The sequence below is a fragment of the Balaenoptera ricei genome, chromosome 16, assembly GCF_028023285.1.
Source record: "Balaenoptera ricei isolate mBalRic1 chromosome 16, mBalRic1.hap2, whole genome shotgun sequence".
NCBI lineage: Eukaryota > Metazoa > Chordata > Mammalia > Artiodactyla > Balaenopteridae > Balaenoptera > Balaenoptera ricei.
Genome location: NC_082654.1, coordinates 9,820,499 through 9,841,487, shown reverse-complemented (window position 1 = coordinate 9,841,487; position 20,989 = coordinate 9,820,499). Strand labels below are relative to the sequence as shown.

Below are 20,989 nucleotides of genomic sequence, written 5' to 3'. Positions count from 1 at the left end.
CAGAAAAGAGATGACTCGTGGCCTAGATGACAGCGGTCTCGGACAAGTGATGGGGGTGGAAGCCGAACAGAAGAGGACTGAGGGAAAATGTGAGGCGAGAAAGTGGAGAGGCAACTGCTTCAAGTTACGCTGTGAAGGGGAGTAAAAAAGGGGACGTGCAGTAAAGGAAGAGTTTTCCTTTTTTGTTTGAAGATGATATATACTGAAGTGTATTTTTATGCTGATGGAGCGATCCAGTAGGCGGGAAATTTTGAAGCAGGAAAGGGAATCTGATCATGGTAAATTGAAGTTCTTGAAGTTCCACAAGCACAGGTGGAAGAAGAAATGGCTTTTGATAGGCCAAGGGGCATTGTTTCCACCGTAAAGGCAGGAAGGCAGAGTCCAGGATAGGTGCATGGGGTTGTTCCTGCCGTGGGAAGAGGATGGTGCTCCCGAGGGGCTGCTTCTGTTTTTACGAGGATGTCTAAGGCACAGTCTTCAGCTAGGAGGGGATGCAGGGGGAGGAGAGGGGAAGAGGCTTGGCGAGGAAGACATGAAACAGTTACGAGACCCCAGCTGGGACGGGGTGTAAGAGTGCCCTGCAGGGCTAATGGCCACTTGAGATCTGTGCCATGGACTATACATACAATAAAGGACAGCCAACTTAAAGAGTTCTAATACTTCCCTTTGACAAGAGTTTAGGTGGTGTCCATTCTTCAGAAGTGAGGAAACTGTTAGCCCAAAATATTCAACAGGAGAATGAAACACTTCATCCACTTAAGGCCATGTCTTTTGACTTCTGGTTTGTCCAAGCAGAGGCATACTACTATCAACACTACCTGGGAATGATGCTGGAAGAAGCATGCAAATACAAAATAGTTCCAGAATGGGAAATTAAAATAGAGGAAGAGAAAAAGAGACCACAAAATGAGAAAACAGAAGTTGCTAAAAAATGGTACTATTTAGTGCCTGAGAGAGAGCTGAACCAGATACGGAAACATGTATACCGAGCCAAACAAGCCAGAGGCCTCAGAGACCACAAGTATCGACTACTCCCTCAAGGAATCTCAAATACCCTCCCCCAAAGTATTAACACTGGAGAAGAATGAAAACACTGAAAATATCCAGAAAACACATAAAACTAAGACCAAAAAGCATAGGGTGGCCTGGGCGAAGAAACAGATAAAGGGACATCAAGATCAAATGACTTGAGGGAGAGAACTCACAGAGCAAAGCAGTGGTCGACGAGGTGCTCAGAAACTCTCTATGCAAGCTCCCCCTTTCCTGAAACCTCAAGTGGAGAAAGAGGAAGTAAAAGAATTTGAATGGGTCACAGCCTATCCAATTGTGCAGCCTTACCAGGAAGCACTTATGGAAGTGACTATTCTGATTGAAAAGTCAAAAAAAAAGAAGATAAAATTGCAAAACCACTCCGAAGAGAGCTCTTGAGTATACCACCATTTTTGAGAAGTCAACTAGAAAAACAGAAAGTTTAAATTATTTTCTAGATTACTGTATTTCTTTTTTAGGCTAGCATACCTTCACAGATGTTGGTGCAGTAATATCCTATATCCCCTAATATTGTTTCTAAGTGCATCACACTGAAAAAAAAAAAAAAGTTAAACCACAAGCACAGCATTCCCAAGTGTTTCAGCTATCTGTATAACTAACCTAAAACCTTGTGAATTAAAACCACCACCATTTCATTTTACCTCACAATTCTGTAGGGATTCAGGCAGAGCTCAGCTGAACAATTTTTCTGCCCCATGCAGCACCACTGGAACTTCTTGGGGACATTCAGGTGATGGCTTGGCAGGGATGGCTAGGAGGCTTGAGCCTAGCTGGTCCTTCGCCTTGTCTCCCCTCTCCAGGTAGTTTCAGGGCCACGTGGTAGTTGGACTTATTACACGGCGACTCAGGGCTCTGGGAGGCCTATCAGATGCTCACTTCTGCTGTATTCCACTGATCAAACAAGCCACCCAAGATCAGCCCACATTCAAGGGGAGAGAAACAGACTCTTTCTCTCAAAAAAACTTGGGGCTAGGCTTCCCTGGTGGCGCAGTGGTTGAGAATCCGCCTGCCAATGCAGGGGACACGGGCTCGATCTCTGGTCCGGGAAGATCCCACATGCCACGGGGCAACTAAGCCCGTGCAACACAACTACTGAGCCTGCGCTCTAGAGCCCGTGAGCCAACTGCTGAGCCCATGTGCCACGACTACTGAAGCCCGTGCGCCTAGAGCCCGTGCTCCGCAACAAGAGAAGCCACAATGAGAAGCTTGTGCACTGCAATGAAGAGTAGCCCCCGCTCTCTGCAACTAGAGAAAGCCCGCGTGCAGAAACGAAGACTCAGTGCAGCCAAAAATAAATTAATTAATTTTAAAAAAAAACAAAAAACTTGGGGCTGTGTTTTAATCTACCACTCCAAGCCTCTGAAAACTCTTTATCACACACCTCTATCCTTCCTTATGCTTTTCATTGTTCTTTTATGTGAACACTGCTCATAAGAACAAATATTGTTATACAAACAAAGAAACCTGCAATTCCACAGCTTCTGAGTTCATCTTGACTAAAGAGCCCTGGCTCCCTCTCTATAAGTATAGACAGTGTAAAAGCCTGTTACAATTATTATGCAGACAACACATTGTCTTGTATTCTCCAATGTACCTAAAATTTAATGGGATATCATGTACCTAGGCCTAAGCCCTAGCCCTGCCAGAGATCCAAGACTGTAGGACGTAGCGCCTTAGGGGGCTTACAATCTACCGGGGGAAGAGAACAATAGAAGAAGCAAAACAAAGCTATGTCCAATTCTGTAGTATGAAAAGCTATACTGAGAATATGGACTAGAGAGGAGGGTAGCAGCAGTTTATGGGGGACGTGGGGGCCTGAGAATGCATTTTGGAAAATACGTCCTCGGGCAGGCAGAGCAGTTAGGAGAAACTCAACGTCAATGCCTACCTCCTGCCGGCCATCGTCAGCGCAAAAATGGGGCACAGTGGGGCTTCCCTGGTGGCGCAGTGGTTGAGAATCTGCCTGCCAATGCAGGGGACATGGGTTCGAGCCCTGGTCTGGGAAGATCCCACATGCCGTGGAGCAACTAGGCCCGTGAGCCACAACTACTGAGCCTGCGCGTCTGGAGCCTGTGGTCCGCAACAAGAGAGGCCGCGATAGTGAGAGGCCCGCGCACCGCGATGAAGAGTGGCCCCCACTCGCCGCAAGTAGAGAAAGCCCTCGCACAGAAACGAAGACCCAACACAGCCAAAAATAAATAAATAAAATTAAAAAAAAAAAAAAAATGGGGCACAGACTTATTTCAGTTCCAGTGGGGGAACTCCATTGCAAACAGACAGCGTGAGGAGCACAGAATAACTGAGGTAAGCACAAGGTGCTGTTAAAGCACAACACTCTGGAGGAAAAGAGGCTTTGGGGATGTTACATGAGTTTGACCTTTAAGAGAGAACATACCAGGTTTTTTTTTTTCTTTCTTTCTATTCAGACATTTAAAGAAGTAAAAGTGGCCCATCATCTCCCTGTCCAAATAACTTGTTGATAATTTTTTTTAAATAATGAAAAAGTACGTGGTTAGAAAACTCAATTACAGAAAGGTACAAAATGCACAGAAACAGCTTTGCCTCCTTGGTTTGCAAAAGGTAACCACTTTTAAGTTTCTTAATGATGAGAGTTTGAAACAAGTAGAAAGCAGATGAATGAAAAATCAGCTCTAAACACACATGCTCGAAAAATTCAAATGTTAAAACCACGTGCTGTGTGATTCCATTTATGTGAAATGTCCAGAATAGGCAAATTTATGAAGACAGAGACAGACAAATTTATAGACGCAGTGCAGGTTAGGGGTTGGTTAGGCTGAGGGGTTGGAGGCTGGATGGAGAGGGGTGAGTGACTGCTACTGGTCCAAGGCTGGGGGGACAAAAATGTTCTAAAACCAGATTGTGGTGATGGCTGCACAAGCCCGTGAACAGACTAAAAAACAATGAATTAATTATACACTTTAAATGGGTGAATAGCATAGTATGTAAAGTATATCTCAGTAAAGCTGTTTAACCAAAATGAAAGCAATGGCTAGAGTTCAGAGGGAAGGAAGTGAGCCTGCAAATGTAGGCAAAAGGCCTGATGCTGCGAGGCTTTGAACACATCACTGAAGAGCTCAGGGTTTCAAATCTTGAAGGCAGCGGGGAGACGGCTGAGAAACTGACAAGTGGCTCTGAAGATATGGAAGCGATCTGAAGGACAGACAGGAAGTGGGGGACACAGAGGCTAGCCTGTGGCAGCAAGGGACCAGACGGGCATTAGTGACCACTTAAGGTAGAGACTGTGGCGGTAAAAGAGAAAAGAAATCCTAGGTTTCTCTCTGAGAAAATAAGGTAGTAAAAGTACCCATACGGCAATTACAGGGAAAACAAATTTGGGGGCTGTTTTATACATATGTCTAAAACAGCCCACACACATGCTGTCCAGTAAGCCACTGGTTACGTGCATCTGTAGCTTTTCAGAGAAGTTTAGTCAGATAAATTTTAGGGAATGTCCAGGATACAGATATAATATAAACCATGAAAGTAAGGTGGTGAAAGGGGAACCAGGGAAAGCATCAGACATAAGGGTGTACAGTTTTCAAAAAGTAAATTTTCAAGTGTTAAATGCCCAGCATTTATCCATTGGATTTAACAATTTGGAAAGGAAATCACCAATAAAGAGGCTTGGTAGGATGGTGGGAAAGGAGGTGCTACACAGCACGGTGTGAGGACTGACAGGAGGAGGCAGCAAGTGATTGTTATTTTAAAAGGAGATAGGACAGTACCTTGAGAAGGGTCACAGTAATTTTTTTAAGATGAGAGGTGAGCGCGGTTGAAGGGAAAGTGCTAGATACAGAGAAGGAATGACTGACAGCAGAGATCCAAGGATGCAGAGATCCGGAGCCTCCACAGAAGAGACACCTCTACCTCTGACAGCAGAGGGAAAGAGTGAGAAAGGATGGATACAGAAGTGTGGGAATGGGAAAAGGAAGCAACTAGGACTCAGAGAACATCAAGGACGGACTTGCAGGCCCGGCACCCGTGGGAGCAGCATCACCCCACCCAGCTGCACGGGTTTTCTCTGTGGCGATCAGCAGCCTCAAGTACGAAGAGACGGCTGCTGGTAAGACGGATCCAAAGTGGTCTGGCTTGGCTTGAAAGAGGACTGAGTAGTTTCTTGTGTGTAAATCATAGGCTGAATCATATACAATTGCTGATACTTGACTGTATTTTACTTAAAAAAACCCAACAATTTCAAATGATGCCACCTAATATTTGTTGACTTGACTAGCTAACTTTACAGCTAAAAAGATGCACAAAGAACCATAATGATCTTTAGGCCATTAACAACCTAACTAAAACTTCCTAATGGGACAGGACTGGAGAAAGGAGAAACTCTTCCCAAGAACAGAAAACAAAGAATAACTACAATTATTTGTGAATATGGCAGTGAACCTCCTTTAATCAAAGACGACCCATTAACTATCAAAAGCTACACTTTACTAAAAACAATCTGTCTGTTAAAAATGTTTAATCATACAGTATGTACAATACAATATGCTGCTTTCCTTTTTGGACTTCACTATCCACTTGAGTCCTAAAAAAAGGGGGAAAATAGCTGGTTAACAGTTTATAAATGATAAAAGTTCATTTAAGATGCACACATGAAATCTACCAACCAGCCCCTCCTCGGTGAGGAGGGCCCAAGTAAACACACATTATATATCTTACATGGATTCTCCTCTTTCCTTCAATTATCTTGGAACAAAAGAAGCTCAATTAATTTAAGCACATGTTGAGTTTACACTAATTGTTGCAAGATGTTTGGACCCAGATAACGTTTACAGTATAAATTCTTGGCTCCTCTTTATGCTGTGATTTTACTCTGTCCATCACGGACAGTATCAGAAAACACTGGTTACCATCATTTTACTTGGACTGTAGCAGAGAATTTAACGTATTGATGGACGCAATGAAAAGATACATATTTTGTTAAATTTTTACATGCTCAAATAATCCCCAATATATTGTGGGGATGAGTATCTTAGGGTAGGTAAACAGTTACTGAATTTTTTTCCTCAAAGTCAGTAGCTTTCTTCAATAGCTACTAATAAATGTTATTGTCTTTGAAATTGAATTCCAAAATCTCATTGGAATATAATAAAGAGCATATATAATCAAGCTTAGGGCTTAAGTGAAATGCTGTTTCATGTATACTTTCAGTAGACATTTGATTTCTTTTAAAAATAAAGCTATTTTTCCTTTAAAAAAAAAGTTTACATTAAGTACTAAAAAGCTAATTTTAATTCTCCAAATCATAGAAAATTTGAGCTAGAAAAAAAAGTCTTAGCAATTATCTAATTCAGAATCCCATTTTATAGATAGATTTAGAGAAGGAAAACAAAGCTGAGTGAGATTGACTTCCCCAACATTTTAAAGGGGCAGAGCCAACAGAATCCAGTCTTCTGATTCCCATCCACAGCTGTGTGCAGTACAGAATGCCAGATCATTACTAAGATTTCCTCCCAGCAGTGTTCTCCATAAAGATGAAGAATTACTTCATAAGCATAACTCAAATTTCAGAAATGCCCATTACCAACATCATTCCAAGGTAATTCCGTCTTAATCCTCCTTTTCTACTTTGTACCTATAAAGTAAGCGAACCTAATGGGACAATGAACAAAACTGATGGGAGAATTCAGGATTCCACTTATCTAATTTATCCATTTGTTTGGGCGTAAAAAAAGCCAAACCAAGAACAATCCCTGCTCTGTCTCTTTCAACGGCAAGTCTTAAGAACATCATAGTAATCAATCCAAAGAAGGGAACTTGCAACCACTAGGTCCTGTTCTGCTTTTTTCAACAGTTACACACAGTTCTAAAAATGGGGCACTAGAGGGAAACAAAATCCAAATTTCACCAGAATGTGAAAAGGTGAAAAAAAACTTTAATAAATATGTGCAGCTTCCCATAGGAAATGTTACCTTCAGCTGGTGTCAAGCACTTAGCCTCTGCCGGTTTTGACTTGAAGTAATCATAGGCTCTGAGATCTCAAAGGTCTTCACAATCTCCTGGCAGAGAACAAAGAACATTTGGGCACTGGGTTTACAGCAAAGGAATTCTTGGAGACGAACTGCCCAAGGCAACATGCAGAGCATTACCTCCCAGTCACGGTAACTCAAAGCTATAATTCCCTGATTCCTAATTTGAGTGTTTTGGTCAATTCCTCCACTTTCTTCGTTAATATTAACAGGTTCTGTTTGAAAGACAAAGTTTTCAAAAGTTATCAAGTCAGAAGAGGTAATCTGAACAGAAACCAATGAATAATAGGAATGAAACCTGTATCGACAAGATACTTAGAATATTACATATTTATTAGGATTTCATGCATTACTGTGCTGTATTATTACAATAGCAGGTAGTCCCGTTTGCTTCCATTCAGAAAAAAATGTGGTAGAATAACACATTCCAATCATTTGAAAAACTCTGCATATCTATGAACCAACCACAGAGCTAAGGCCTAGTGGGTCCAACATGAAATTAAGAACTTTTAAAGAAAGACATAAGTGCAGTGAAAGAACTTCCTTCTCTACAGGAGACCTGAGAAGGCAAAGAGTAATGGAGAGTGTGAATCATTCAACAAAGAATTAAAGATTCTCTCAGGGAGAGGAGGAGCTGCTGGCATCAGGGTTAAAATAGAAAGAAGGAAACTACAAAAATAACTGCAATTACAAACTTTCTAAATTAAAATTTAAGGGAAATTGTATCATTTCTTGTTCGTCTTCACAGCAATAGATGTTCAATCAATGACACAGATGAATCCATAGGTTTTAAACTATGATCAAGTTTTCAGCATTTTCAGTTAGCTGAAGAAGACACAGCATTGTAAAGTTTGTTACCTAAAATAAAAACTAGTTTACATTTAATAAAATACATTTCACAAACTCTAGTAACAAGTACACTTTCTCTAAAACTAATTTTTCTGAACATAGAATCATTTACCTATTATTGGCAGTCGGTCTTGGTCAAGCCTTATTCTTGCAAACCCATCCTAAAACACAAATGTGATTTTAGGAGAAGACTAAAATTTAGATTCAAAACCTATAACCGTTGGATGAAAAAATTACTCAATTAGAAAATTCTAAATCTTAGACAATCAAAGTGTACCGTAACAATGAGGAGTTTATATGGACAAGCCTTCTCTAACATCCTTCTCGACACGGGGTATCCCTCAGGTTCTAATCAGCTCTTTTACAACCACATCCTGAGGAGCTCTTAAATAAAACTGTAACCATCTTGACTCTTTGACTGATTCATACTTTTTATTTTTATTATTATTTTTTGTCTGTGCCACTCGGCTTGTGGGATCCCACCAGGGACTGAACCCGGGCCCTCAGCAGTGAGAGCGTGGAGTCCTAACCACTGGACAGCCAGGGAATTCCTGAATATCCACATTTTATTATGCATAATTCTACCATTTACCGTTGACAAAATATGCCTTTGTTATCATTTCTGGAAAAATACTTTGGTCAATACAAGATTTTTGCGTAAGATGAAAATCGAACTCATCTTACAAGTGCAGGAATGCAACCTGACAGAAGACTAAAGACAGCCTAGAGCAAATTCTCAAAGTACATTTCTGAGGACGTTTTTCTTTTTTATCCTAAACCATCGATTTTGAAATTACTTCAAACTTAAGAGTTACAAGACTACTGTAAAGACCTCCCAGATATCCCTTACCCAGAGTCACCAACTGTTTGACTTTTGCCATATTTACATTATTGCTTTCTCTCTCTATATATTAATTTTTATGAGAGTGATAGACAATCTGTTCCTTTTCCCTAAGACTTTAGTGTATGTTTCTTGAAAACAAGAATATTCTCGTACATAACATGACAACTACCAAGTTCGGGAAATTTAACATTTATATCATAGTTATCTAATCTATAAGTTCCATATTCAAATTTTGCCAATTCTTTCTCTAAAAAATTTCTAAAATGTAAAAGCAAGCACATAAGTTTTTAGCTAGTTTCTTCTGCCTATGACTTGTCAATGTTTTGCTACAATGGGTCTAAAATACTTATTGGTTAGTACAAATTCCTTTGCCAGCTCCCATCTATACCTGTTATTATTTACCCTTTTAAAAGCATATAAAAACAACTAGAGAAATAATCTTAAATCTTACCCTTATAATAAAAGAAACATGAAAGATGTTTTCCACTGTTCGGGCAAAAGAATGTGGATCAACCACAAAGTCAAAGAAGGACATCGGAGTATCAGCTACAGACAAAAGAGGAAAAAAATTCTTCAGTACAGGAAAAGTTGTTTTTGCTTATCAGTTAAGACCAATACTCTCTAGTGTTAGCCAGAGAAAGGAAATGGGCATTCATCCTGTTGTGGGATGGAAATCAATACAACCATGCTGGAGGGCAATCTTGTGTACCTGTTAAAAATCTGTAAGCTGTCCTACAGAAATATTAGCACATGTGCACAAAGTTATGTGCCAAGATTTTTCACTCCAGCAGTTTACACAAGAGTAAAATGTTATAAAGAACTTGCCCGCTAATAGAGGATTTTTTTAAATGTATTTATGATACAGCCACCCAGTGGGAATCACTGAAAAGAATAAGCGGGATCTTATGTATTGATATGGGAAAATGTCCATATGGAGAAGTCATATTGCAGAATAATGTGTACATTATGATTAGCTTTGAAAAAAGCAAAAAACCGACAAGAAAAATCCCTACTTAGTTGCATATTTATTATGACATAAACATAAGAAAATCTGAAAATATATACATCACATTTTATAAGTGGCAACCTCTAGGGAGTGAGCACAGGTAGAATAGGTACTTGACTTTTTACTTTTCTCACTTCTATGGCATGTATTCTTTTGTAACAGAAAAAATATCCCATCTTCTAAAAATAAAAATGAGAATTTACTACACCAATGTTCTCATGGAATTTCTAGAGAGGAGAAGCCTCATTAAAGGCGTATGTCAAGAAAGAATCAAAATGATTCAAACATTACATATATGCCTTTTGAATAAAAATAACTTCTCACTCAAAGTGACACAGGCCTAACTGATAAATACAAGTTGCTCCCTTTTGAGCTTGGTATCATACTTACGATCTTTTTGAAAATATGTCTGCAACAATCCCAAGATTCTTTCTACTTCTTTTTCTGTTGCTTCTTGATGAGATTCTTCCATTCTTTTTAACTGAAAATATAAAGTCGTTATCAAGCAGACTGACCTATTTGTCTGCCTGTTAACCTTTTCTGCTCTCTTACGTGGCCAGACTCCTCTAAATACCTTTTATCTGGGATTGCTAGCAGTTTTTATCCCCATCTTACAATTAATAGTTAAAAAAGATTTTTCTGCTTTTAGTAACATTTTCATATTAATTTTCTAATAGAAGAGTAGCATTACCACATCAACTGTTCTCAGGTTGAACATAAAATAGCAAAATACAAAAGGGGACACTTTAGAACAGTGGCTCTCAACCGGGAGTGACTGTGCACCTCCCCTCCCCCACCCCACTGATGGGCCGTTTGCTAACATTTGGTTGTCATACTTGGGGTGGGGCAGGGGGAGTGAGAGGGTGTTATTAACATCTGGTGGAAAGAGGCCAAGGATGCTGCTGAACATCCTGTAATGCACAGGACAGCCTCTCACCACACAGAATTATCCAGCCCAAATGTCGACAGCGCTGAGGCTAAGAAACCCTGGTTTGGGAGAACTAATCCAAACTACAGAAATGAGTTAAAACTAAGACAAGTGGTCAATCCGACAAAATGTTTAAAGGCTTAAACATGTCAAAAATGATTCAAACATTAAATGATTACTTTTAAGTGACAGAACCTGACTCCTGACGCTGAAGCTTAGAAAAGATGGCCAAATTACATGTATATCATATTAATGGCTATTTGCAATTAGGTGTGTTAAAAAGCAACATGTGAAAACACAAACCTCGTCAGGCATTGCCTGCTGCTCTTCTATCGTACGAACTTTTCTTGAACGATCAGTTCGTGGCTTTGGCACAGGGCACTCTCCTTGTATTGAACCCAACCTAATGAAAAATATGCTCTCATATCTTTGTTTGTTTTTAAAACAAACTAATTTCACTAACTGAAGGCAGTTCCCATGGCATAGTCAAATTCACAACCAGGCATCAGTGATGTATGAGTGACATCAGACCAAGACTCTTGTGTCAGGTTTGTAACACCCTTTCTGCTCCCTCTGTGTGTCTAAAAGAATTCTTAGGAGCTCACCTCAATCACAGATACCTCCTCAACACCTTCGTATTTTACTCTGAACAGTAAGCCGGTGAATATGCCTGTGGTCCTCCCAGCTAGCCTGTTGTCTGTTTCACAAAGCCAACTTCAGAGATCAGGGAAAGGGAACGAACAGCTCCACTGGGGTTAAAAGCCTTTTGGTCTGGGGGTGCCAGGGCAGAGGCCCACAGCCTGGGAATCCAGAACACACCTGTCTTAGGAGATAACAGGTCAGGCAGAGACCAAGGGATTCCTTTCCCTTTTGGATTCCCTCCACCTTCCAAAAAAGCCCTACAGAGGTACCATGCAGAAACCAAGGCCCAGAGGATTTAGACTCACGTGGTCCCTACACTTGAGGAAATCAAAGTATATAGTAGAGATGGACAGATAAATATTCACGCACAAAGATCCATTTCCACATAATATGGTAGATCCTGTGGTGCGGTAGTGGAGTATTAGTCAAGTGCTATGAGAGCATTTGGACAGAGAGATCTACCCAGACATGGGAGTGGTCTGGTTGGGAAAACTGATCCTACACTGATACCTCTGTCTAGAGAAGTCACCGGAGGCGTCCAAGCTGGTGCCTGTGGGAGAAGTAAACCTTACCAGATGAAAAAAAATGGGGAAGGACACTGCAGGCCAAGGGAACAAACAGCAAGTGCAAGGCTGCAAAGCTGTACATAAATCATTGCGGCTGCAAGTTGAGCTACATCATGAGATAAAGTTTGAGTCACACAACAAAAGGCTATCTTTAGATCCTAGGATCTATGACAGAGCCTAGAACTCAGCAACAAAAAAGACTTGGACTTTTCCTATAGTAGGGAAGCTTGACCTTTTCGCTGTAATATACAGCGGTTCTGGGCACTCGAGTTAAGGGAAGTCTCGTTAAAAACAGATGCCGGGCCCCACGCCACAGACGGACCACATCTGCATCTCCAAAGCCTTCTAACAGACACTACCAATCTCAGAAGGTTTAGAAGGGTAATCAGAATAGACAAATGCCCCAGAGCTATCCACTTAAGGAAGAAACCACTTGGGTGCTTACCCTAGAGAAGTTATCTACTATGTATTTAAAGGCTGTCTCACAGAAGAACCAGTAAGAGCTGTTCTTAGCTTCTCCATAGGACTGAGCTGGGAAATTAAGACAGAAGCCAATTCCATCTGAGTATAAAGAAAAGCTTTTCAAAATTAGAGCTGTATCCAAAAAATGAACTAGGCAGTTTATGTGATAGTGACTCAAGCAGTCTTCAAATATAAGTCAGAGATCATCTAACAGAGAATTATATATAATAAATGGCACTTTACATATACTGGTAGAATTTTAAGACATCTTTCATAGGAGGTATCATCCTCCTACCTGATAAGGATTTTAAAGATGATAAAACAAAGCCAGACATTATGCCACAGACCCAAAGTCTGCCACACCAGAAAGCAAAGGAGCAACTAAGACCCGGCGCAGCCAAATAAGTAAATACATAAATAAATATAAAAAAGAAAAGAAAAGAAAGAAAGCAAAGGAGCCAGCAGGGTGCCCTGGTAAGGAGGTGCCAGCCCACGGCCTTTCCTGCTTAAATTAAGCAGGATGAGGGTCCATCCACATCAAGATTTTATGGGCTTTTCCATCAAAGTTTAGAAAGTCTCCAAACAACATCATCATGATCGTCACCTCCACAATACCAAATAATTTTTGCCCCTACAATAAAAAACAATTTAAGGTTTACAAATGGCTGGTCTGTCAGATTTTTAAAATAATCTTACAGAAAGTGGAATGTATGGGTTTTATTAAAGGTGTTTTCTGCTGTTTTGCCTGATATTTTCCAGGAGTCATAGACTATGAATTCAAAATCAGAACTATCTTCATCACGGATGATTTCTTCAGCTTCTAGCGGATTTACACCCATATGTGTCAGCTACAAAAATGAAGGGAAACAAAAACCCCAGTTAAGCCACAAGCAATCATTCACCGTACCCAATCATCTCTATCACTAAACAACAGGCCAGAGGCAAAGTCTGTTTTTGCTGTCCTAACATGTTGGCTAAATTTCTTATTATAAATTCCTATTTTCAAAGGTACCTTCTTCGTGGAAGAAAATACTCCTCAAAGTACTCAGAACATTTTGGTAAGAAAGCGAGATGATCCAGACCAATGGTTCTCACCAGAGCGATTCTGCACCCCCCGTGCCCCCGCAGGGGTCTTTTGGCTTCATGTCTGGAGACAATTTTGGCTGTCACAACTGGGTTGGGGGGAGGCGGAGAGGGCAGCGTTACTGGCAGCTGGTGGGCAGAAGCCAGGATGCTCTCAGTATCCTACAACAGGCCCCCACAACAAAGACTCAGCCAGCCCAAAATGTCCTTAGTGCCCAGCCTGAGAAACCCTGCTCTAGCCCCCTGTAGGCTGAGGGGTGGACGGACCAGAACTAAGCCCACCGGGAATTTCTGATCACCCGTAGTTCACTTTTAAAGTATTAGCAAAGCTGAATTAGCATAAAAATGACATGACATCCCAAAGCAAAAGTTCTGAGACAGAACAGGGACGTTTAGCTGGCTTTCAATTTTCATTTTTCAGCCAACCTCCTGGAGACCTCTATTCAGCTTGTATCTCAGCATTTCCAGAGAGCAGGGGCCTAGCGTCAGGGAGAGAATCGTTCATCTTCCTTCCTGGGAAGAATTGGCGGAAGTCTAATAATTCTGCTACCTGAAGCTATCTTACAGAAAGTGTATTATATTAAATTTGCTTTTATGAAAGTACACTTTTATTACACTATAAAATTATGAAATGCCTAGAGGTTATCAAATTAAAATGGTAGTATCATACATAAACAATAATCAAAAACCCTCAGAGAGCTTCACCATTTAAAGGCAGTTAAACTTTGAAGAAAAGAGAGGCTGTCAGAACCCGATCAGAGAGGCGTGGTCAGCCCCACTCCGTTCTCCTGCCACCCTGCCCCACCACCGCACGCTTGGAGGAACACATTTCAATTTTTGTCTGGTCAAATCTACCAATCTTTTCTTTATAGTCTTTTTATTTAGTGTCATACTTGAAAAGATCTTCCCGTCCCAGAGACTAGACAGCTATTAATTTCAGGTTTTATATGGACTGCTTTAAGACTTCTGGAATTTATTCTGATCTGTTATTTAAAGTACAAAGCTCACCCTGATAAATAAAAGTAATTTTTAAAAAGATTGCCCAATACATAGTTAACTTTATTTATTGAGCTCTACATTAGTGTGCATTTTCCGAAATGCATGATACGTCAAAATTTAAAAGTTGTTAAAAAAGAAAAGTTTAAGGTTTCAATTTTAAGTAGGGTAAATTTAAATTTTAAAAAAATCTAAGGTTTTAGAAACAACGAAAACCTTGTCTGCCTCATACCTTTACAAAATAATTTATCCGGTCAGGTCTCATGGTACTAAATCATTTTAATAACCTTTTAACAAACATTTGGTCAGAAAATCAATGTCCTAGCACAAATGCTAGGACACAGGTTGGCTCGAAGTAGAACCAAGGAAAAAAAGACAACAGAGTAAGGTACAAAGTTAGTCTCCTTGTGCTTTTTTTGGTAAATCCATCAAGGAAAAGTTTCCAAATTTCAGGTAACAACCATTCAAACGTATTAAGAGGCAAAGACAGGTGAACAAAACAACAACAACAACAAAAAACCCCAAAAGCAGAACCCCAATCATATTCGGATGGTTCTGAAATATTCTCAAAGACAAATCAAAACATGCCCCCCCCACCAGACCTGTCATCTCCAGCTGAACTCTGCCACCTGCAGTGTGGGCTTTTGCCCAGCCTGGGACAAAGGTCCTGGGTCACTGAGAATAAGCTGGAACACTTATGAACTGACAGCTGAGTGAGGAAAAAAATGGCCATTTCAAATAAACATAGCACCCAGAGTCTTAGAAGGCTAGGAGATTTTCAAACTGCTCTAAACTGCCAACCTAGATTCCACCACATAGCTCGACTGTCATCTGTTTAATTTGGTAAGATCTCTGGAGGAATCTGAGGCCCAAAAAAGGAAAAATGAAGTGAAAACCATTTGCATATGGATATAAGCAAAGTAGATAATTATACAATATGTGACAGATGAAGCATTTTTTATTAAGATTCTGTAGCTTTGAACTTACTAGAGTTTCAACATATCTTAACATATCAAACGAGTTCAGATCAGAACGCAGCTGCTTTGCCTTCTCTTTGCCCAAATCTGAAGCCAAAACAAGAAAGTGGGCGTCTAGGACTGCTTCTCTTGCTCGGGACACTATTCAAAAAAGAAGGAAAACACACACATTACAACATACACATTATCCACACGTATTTTCCCAAAACTTCCAATAACACTTACTCCGCATTTCCCACGGGACCAAAAAAATCTCAGACATCATCCATCTCCGTCTAAAAACTGGTTCCCCTGCCCAGCTCACCAAAATCTGAAATCAAGGCTAACCAGTCTTCCTAAAAGCCAACTCCCTCTGCACTTTTCCTACTCCCGGGAACTGAACCGCAATCTCGTAACAGCCCCAGCTTAGCAAAACCTCCACCATCTCCAACACCGGCTTTTCCCTTTGACTCCAGCAACCCATCCCAGCCACTGTGAACACCGCGCTGATGATGTAAGTCAAACTGAATGCCTGCTACGTGTAAGGCACTGTGCTGGGCGTGGTGGTTTGCCAACCAGCAACAGGTAAGTGGTCAAGGAGCCTCAGCTGAAATTAGGTGCGGGGCCGGCAGCGGGAGATGCAGCCTCTGCCTCTGCACGAGCACCACCAAATGAACAGTCCACAGGCAGCAGCGCCGTGACCGCTGAGGATGGATGATCCCAGGAGGTTTGACAGAGGGCATGGGATTTAAGATAAGCTATAGGCAGAAAAAGATTTAAGTAGGACACAAGAAGGGAATGGGGCAGGGAAACCGAGGAGGAAGTTTGGGGAGGTGAAGGAAGGGTCCATTGGGGGAAACAGCAGGGCTGAGAGGAATGGGTTTAGTCAGACTCCGAAGGGAACAGGCAGTGTGTAAAAGCACTCCAGGAACACCGGCAAAGGCAAATTGAAAAGACAGCCAAGAAGAGACAAATACAGCAAAGTTCAAATACACAGATACCTTTGCTTGGCTCACTCCCCAAGGCCATTTCGTTTGAATTACTATTTCCCGAACATTCCTCAGGCTGGTGAACTTACTCCAGGTTTTGTATTTATACATCATTTTCTTCAGTGTTTTTTTTTTTTAAACATTATCACAATTTTTAAAAATATTTATTTATTTATTTATTGGCTGCGTTGGGTCTTCGTTGCTGAGCGTGGGCTTTCTCTAGTTGCGGCGAGCGGGGGCTACTCTTCGTTGCGGTGCACGGGCTTCTCATTGCAGTGGCTTCTCTTGTTGCGGAGCGTGGGCTCTAGGTGTGCGGGCTTCCGTAGTTGTGGAACAGGGGCTCAGTAGTTGTGGCGCACGGGCTTAGTTGGTCCACGGCATGTGGGATCTTCCCGGACCAGGGCTCGAACCCGTGTCGCCTGCATTGGCAGGCAGATTCTTAACCACTGCGCCACCAGGCAAGTCCCTCTCCTCAGTTTTATTTTAGGAGAATTACTGTGAAAGTGACAATCAGTGAGAGAACGAGGCAGAGGCAGAAGCTAGAGGGGCTGGTTCCTGGGCTGTTCTAGACCCTGCAGCACATCACTGTCACAGCGCACACTGTGAGGAAAGTGTAGATCTCTCTTGGAGAGGCTTGGATCCAAGCCTCTAAAGAGTTAAAACTGAGAACATCAAATCCACGTCTATGGAGGATATAGAATTCTGTGTTGGCTGACAACCTCCTAGGTCAGTTGTAAATAATTTTGTCTTAAGCAGGTGACCCAGCCAGCACAGTGGAAATGGCTGAGGGGGAAACGATCTGTTGATCCACAACTCTTAAGCTGGGTGAATAATAACAATAAGGGGGCGAAGGGGTCAAGAGTAACCTTGAGGAGCCAGCCTGGGGGTCCAGGCTTGAGAGAGAAGAAAAGCCTAGAGGGTGGAGGAGGGATTTCACAGGGTGAAAAGGAAAGGCTGGCTTCGGGAAGGTTTGAGGAAATTAGGTGAACTGGTGGACCAAGATGGGGGATGGTAAGGAGGCTGCAGTCACAGCAAGAGAGACACAGATCTGAAAGCGTACAGATAGAGAATGTGAAAGGGGGTGACGTTTAAACATCAGCCACACTAGCGAATGACCAGAAATAAACATTCTGGTCTTCAAAGAACATGAGGAATTGTGGCGTCCGGGCAGCGGCCAGCTCTGCTGACTTCTTTACCCGCATCTGCCTGCACCCTCCCTTTCTGCTCCCAATGGATTTAGGAGGGAAAAGTGGTCTGGGGACTCATCCTAGGGCTCTGTGACCCAGTGCCCACATCAGGGGCCTCCCTGACCTGTCCTCTGTCTCCAGACAGACAGACTGCTCTTACCACTAACACTGCTGCTGCTGTTAATTCAAACCAAGATTATTTTTTTAGCGCCGCCTCCCACTGCAACAAAGGTCTAGAGTTCAGTGCTGAGACTTCTCTCTCTCTTTCTCACACCCCTCGCTCCATTAGAGACCAACAGGGCCACCTGTAGACATGGCTACCCCCACTGGGTTATAGGTGGACCGAGAGCAAGGAGCTGAGGGAGGGGAGGTCGGGAGGAGGACAGGGAAAGAAACAGGACGTCCAAGTCCAGCTCAGTTCTTTCTTTTTAATTCATCTATTCAACCAATGCATTCTGGGGATACAGCAGTCAATACAGTAGAAAGATAATACACAGAAGTTCTCAAATTTGAACAAGCAACAGAACCACCTGGGGGGCTTGTTAGACAGGCTGCTGCCCCCCACCTCCCCAGATTTCATGTAAAGCCCTTACCATATGCTTAGGGAATGGTAAGTGCACAATAAAAGTAGTAGTAGCGCTACAGTGAAAAAGGTTCCAAAACTAGTAAAGCACTATTATAAACGTGGAAGTTGTCTGATGTCAATAATTCGATTCTTATGTAAAACTAATGAAAATTATCCTAAAACATACGATAACACAAAGCTTCCATACATAAAATAATGAATTACCTCCATTAAACAGGGTGTTGGCCTCTTCAAGGACCTCTGTTAACTTGTCGCTGGCATTCAATATATCCTCCCGGTTTTCTATTTAAAAAAATACAAGCTTTGGGAAGCGTGCTCATCATTCGCTAACAAATGGCTGACAAAGTGACCAGCTGCAGCAGCACAGCCAAGCCCCGCCCCCTGCTCCCCGGGGGAATTACTTCCAACAGCTTTATTTCTTTAACCAAAACTGCCAGGCAAGAGAAAGATGACTGTACCCCTTTCGCAGAATGAACTTTAAAAGGGGACCCACTTGGCTCCCCCTAAACGTCACCCAAAGGCTCCACTCCTTCTGCAGCCTCTGAGGAGCGCTCCTAACAGTGGTTCTCAAACTCTGCAAGCCACAGGATCCCCTGGGCCACCTAGAGTTTCAGACTGGATAGGTCCGGAGTGCGGTCCGGGAATTTGCATTTCTGACAGTTCACGGGCGACGCTGCCGCAGGCGGGCGACCACTCGCTGGGAACCGCTGGATGCAAGAGAAGGAGCCCGGGCTCCGCGTGCCGTCTCTCCCCCTTCCCGACCGTCTGGGCTCGGACGAGCGCCCGACAGCGCCTGGCCTCCGGCGGTGCCGTCCTGCTCCTCGGGGACCTGCGCGCCCCGGCCAAGGTCGTGCAGCGCTATCCGCACGACGGATATGCGAGCGCCTCGCAAGCCAATCGAGGCGCGGCCGGGCGGCGCGGGGCTGGCCCCGGGCGCAGTTGACCAGCCGGGCCGCGCAGGGCCTGCGCCCGGCCGCCGCCCCGCGCCCGCGCCCGCGCCCTACCCGAGCCCGCGCCCGCGCCCGCGCCGCCCCGCCTTACGTTGGACCGAGTTGATGAGCGCCCGGTACTGATGGCGAATCTGGCGGCACAGGCCATGGTCGGTCTCCGCCTCCAAGCTCGCCGGGTCCATCATCTCGTCCCCGGAATCCGACGGCTCCGTGTCCTCCAAGCTCGGGCGCTCCGGGGCCTCCCTGCGCTCGGGCGCGGCGCCACGGCGGGACATGGGCGACAGCGGGGACCGAGAGCGGGAGCGGGACCGGGTGCGATCCCGGTGCGGGTCGCGGCCCCGGCCCCGGCCCTCGGACCGGCGGCCGCTGCCGTCCCCAGACATCGCGCCAAGCCGCCCTGCAACTTCGCAACGGCGGAAGTTCGCGCCAGAAACTGAAACCCTTGCTCTGCTCGAGCGCTTGCTCCCTGCGGAACGCGGCTCCCGGGCCGGCGCGAGAGCACAGCGACGCCTGTGGCGGGAGGCCGACGGCGGGGCCGAGATCGGGGGTGCAGTGGTTAGAGCGCCGCCGGGCCGGCACCGGGCGCAGCGCAGGCCCCTGACCTTTCGCGCCCTTCATGTTTGATATACTGAGATCCCACTTACTCCACACTGGAAGGTGTTTAGGATCTTGGTTGTCTGGTCCCCCGTGCCGGCCCCAACAAACTTTCATCTTCCCAGGGTCTCCTTGGCTCTCCGGGACACAGCCACAGCCTTGAAACAAATACTTAGCATTCGGGCTTCCCTGGTGGCACAGTGGTTGAGATTCTGCCTGCCAATGCAGGGGACACGGGTTCGAGCCCTGGTCTGGGAAGATTCCCACATGCCGTAAAGCAACTAGGCCCGTGAGCCACAGCTACTGAGCCTGCGCGTCTGGAGCCTGTGCTCCGCAACAAGAGAGGCCGCGATAGTGAGAGGCCCGCGCACCGCGATAAAGAGTGGCCCCCACTTGCCGCAACTAGAGAAAGCCCTCGCACAGAAACGAAGACCCAACACAGCCATAAATAAATAAACCCAAAAGTTTAAAAAAAAAAAAATACTTAGCATTCTTCCAGGTGGAAATTCATTCCAAGCGCCAGACAGAAACACCTGGGACATTTCCAGGTCATGGGCACGCAGCCCATGTTTGTTGATCGAGGCTCCTGCCGTTAAGCAGGATGAGTGGTGGACTTGGAGATCAGAGATGCGATTCTGCCACTATCTGTGAACTTAGTTCCTTGAGCCATCCTTGGGGACACCAAATGGGGTTTATAAACAGCTGGCAACAGAAGAACTAATGAACAAACAAAAAATTAACAAGTTTTTTTGGTTTTCTCATAGTAAACTCTGTTAACCATCGCTTCTAAATATCTACACCTTGACAGTTTGTGTTCATAATTGGTCCTCAAACTAAAAGATTCTAAAATACCTTCAAATGGGTCTAAGAATGATGAAATTATATTCCTATAGTTTTAAAGATAAATGGATGAATTTCATTCCATGTATTTTGGATTGTATCGCAATGTTTCTCAAGCGTTCTCTTCGGTGTTGAGAACACATTTTCTCAAAGGAACAACATTATAAGCTGAGTTACTACACGAGTCTACAAAAATACCATTTTGTGCATCAGGTATAGTCAGCTTGAGTAAGCACTATTCATTGCTGCCCAACACATATATCTCACCTCACTCCTGCTTCACCTGGATTTCAGGAAAGGTATGCTCTGGCACCTGCTTCATTGGATAAAGCATGATTGGTCTAAATGAATCATGGTAATCTCATCCCCCTTCCCCAGTGACTGGGCTAGGGATAGGACTCGATCCAGTTCTGGACAGTGGCATGAGAGGGAGCTTCCCATTGGATGACACACAAAGCC

The 20,989-nt window shown here is 43.6% G+C and overlaps 1 protein-coding gene across 1 annotated transcript; it reads right to left on the bottom strand.

Annotated features, from left to right (window-relative positions):
* Positions 1-5,442: 5,442 nt before the first annotated feature.
* NSMCE4A (NSE4 homolog A, SMC5-SMC6 complex component) lies at positions 5,443-19,523 on the bottom strand. The gene is made up of 11 exons (XM_059899941.1): positions 19,188-19,523; positions 18,351-18,428; positions 15,416-15,546; positions 13,046-13,197; positions 10,983-11,082; positions 10,142-10,232; positions 9,197-9,291; positions 8,014-8,062; positions 7,173-7,267; positions 6,996-7,082; positions 5,443-5,608 (listed from the first exon to the last, which is right to left on the bottom strand). Exons 1-10 carry the CDS (start codon positions 19,477-19,479, stop codon positions 7,008-7,010), a joined length of 1,158 nt encoding a protein of 385 aa, XP_059755924.1. The 5' UTR covers positions 19,480-19,523; the 3' UTR covers positions 5,443-5,608; positions 6,996-7,007.
* Positions 19,524-20,989: the final 1,466 nt, after the last annotated feature.

What these genes read in the sequence shown, in the direction of transcription:
- NSMCE4A (XM_059899941.1), bottom strand. Translation starts at nt 19,479, where the DNA reads ATGTCTGGGGACGGCAGCGGCCGCCGGTCCGAGGGCCGGGGCCGGGGC. An exon ending in TAAGATATGTTGAAACTCTA is followed by an intron (nt 13,198 to 15,415) that starts GTAAGTTCAAAG and finishes TCATTTTTGTAG; the next exon opens with CTGACACATATGGGTGTAAA. An exon ending in ACCCATACATTCCACTTTCT is followed by an intron (nt 11,083 to 13,045) that starts GTAAGATTATTT and finishes ATTTTTCATTAG; the next exon opens with GTTGGGTTCAATACAAGGAG.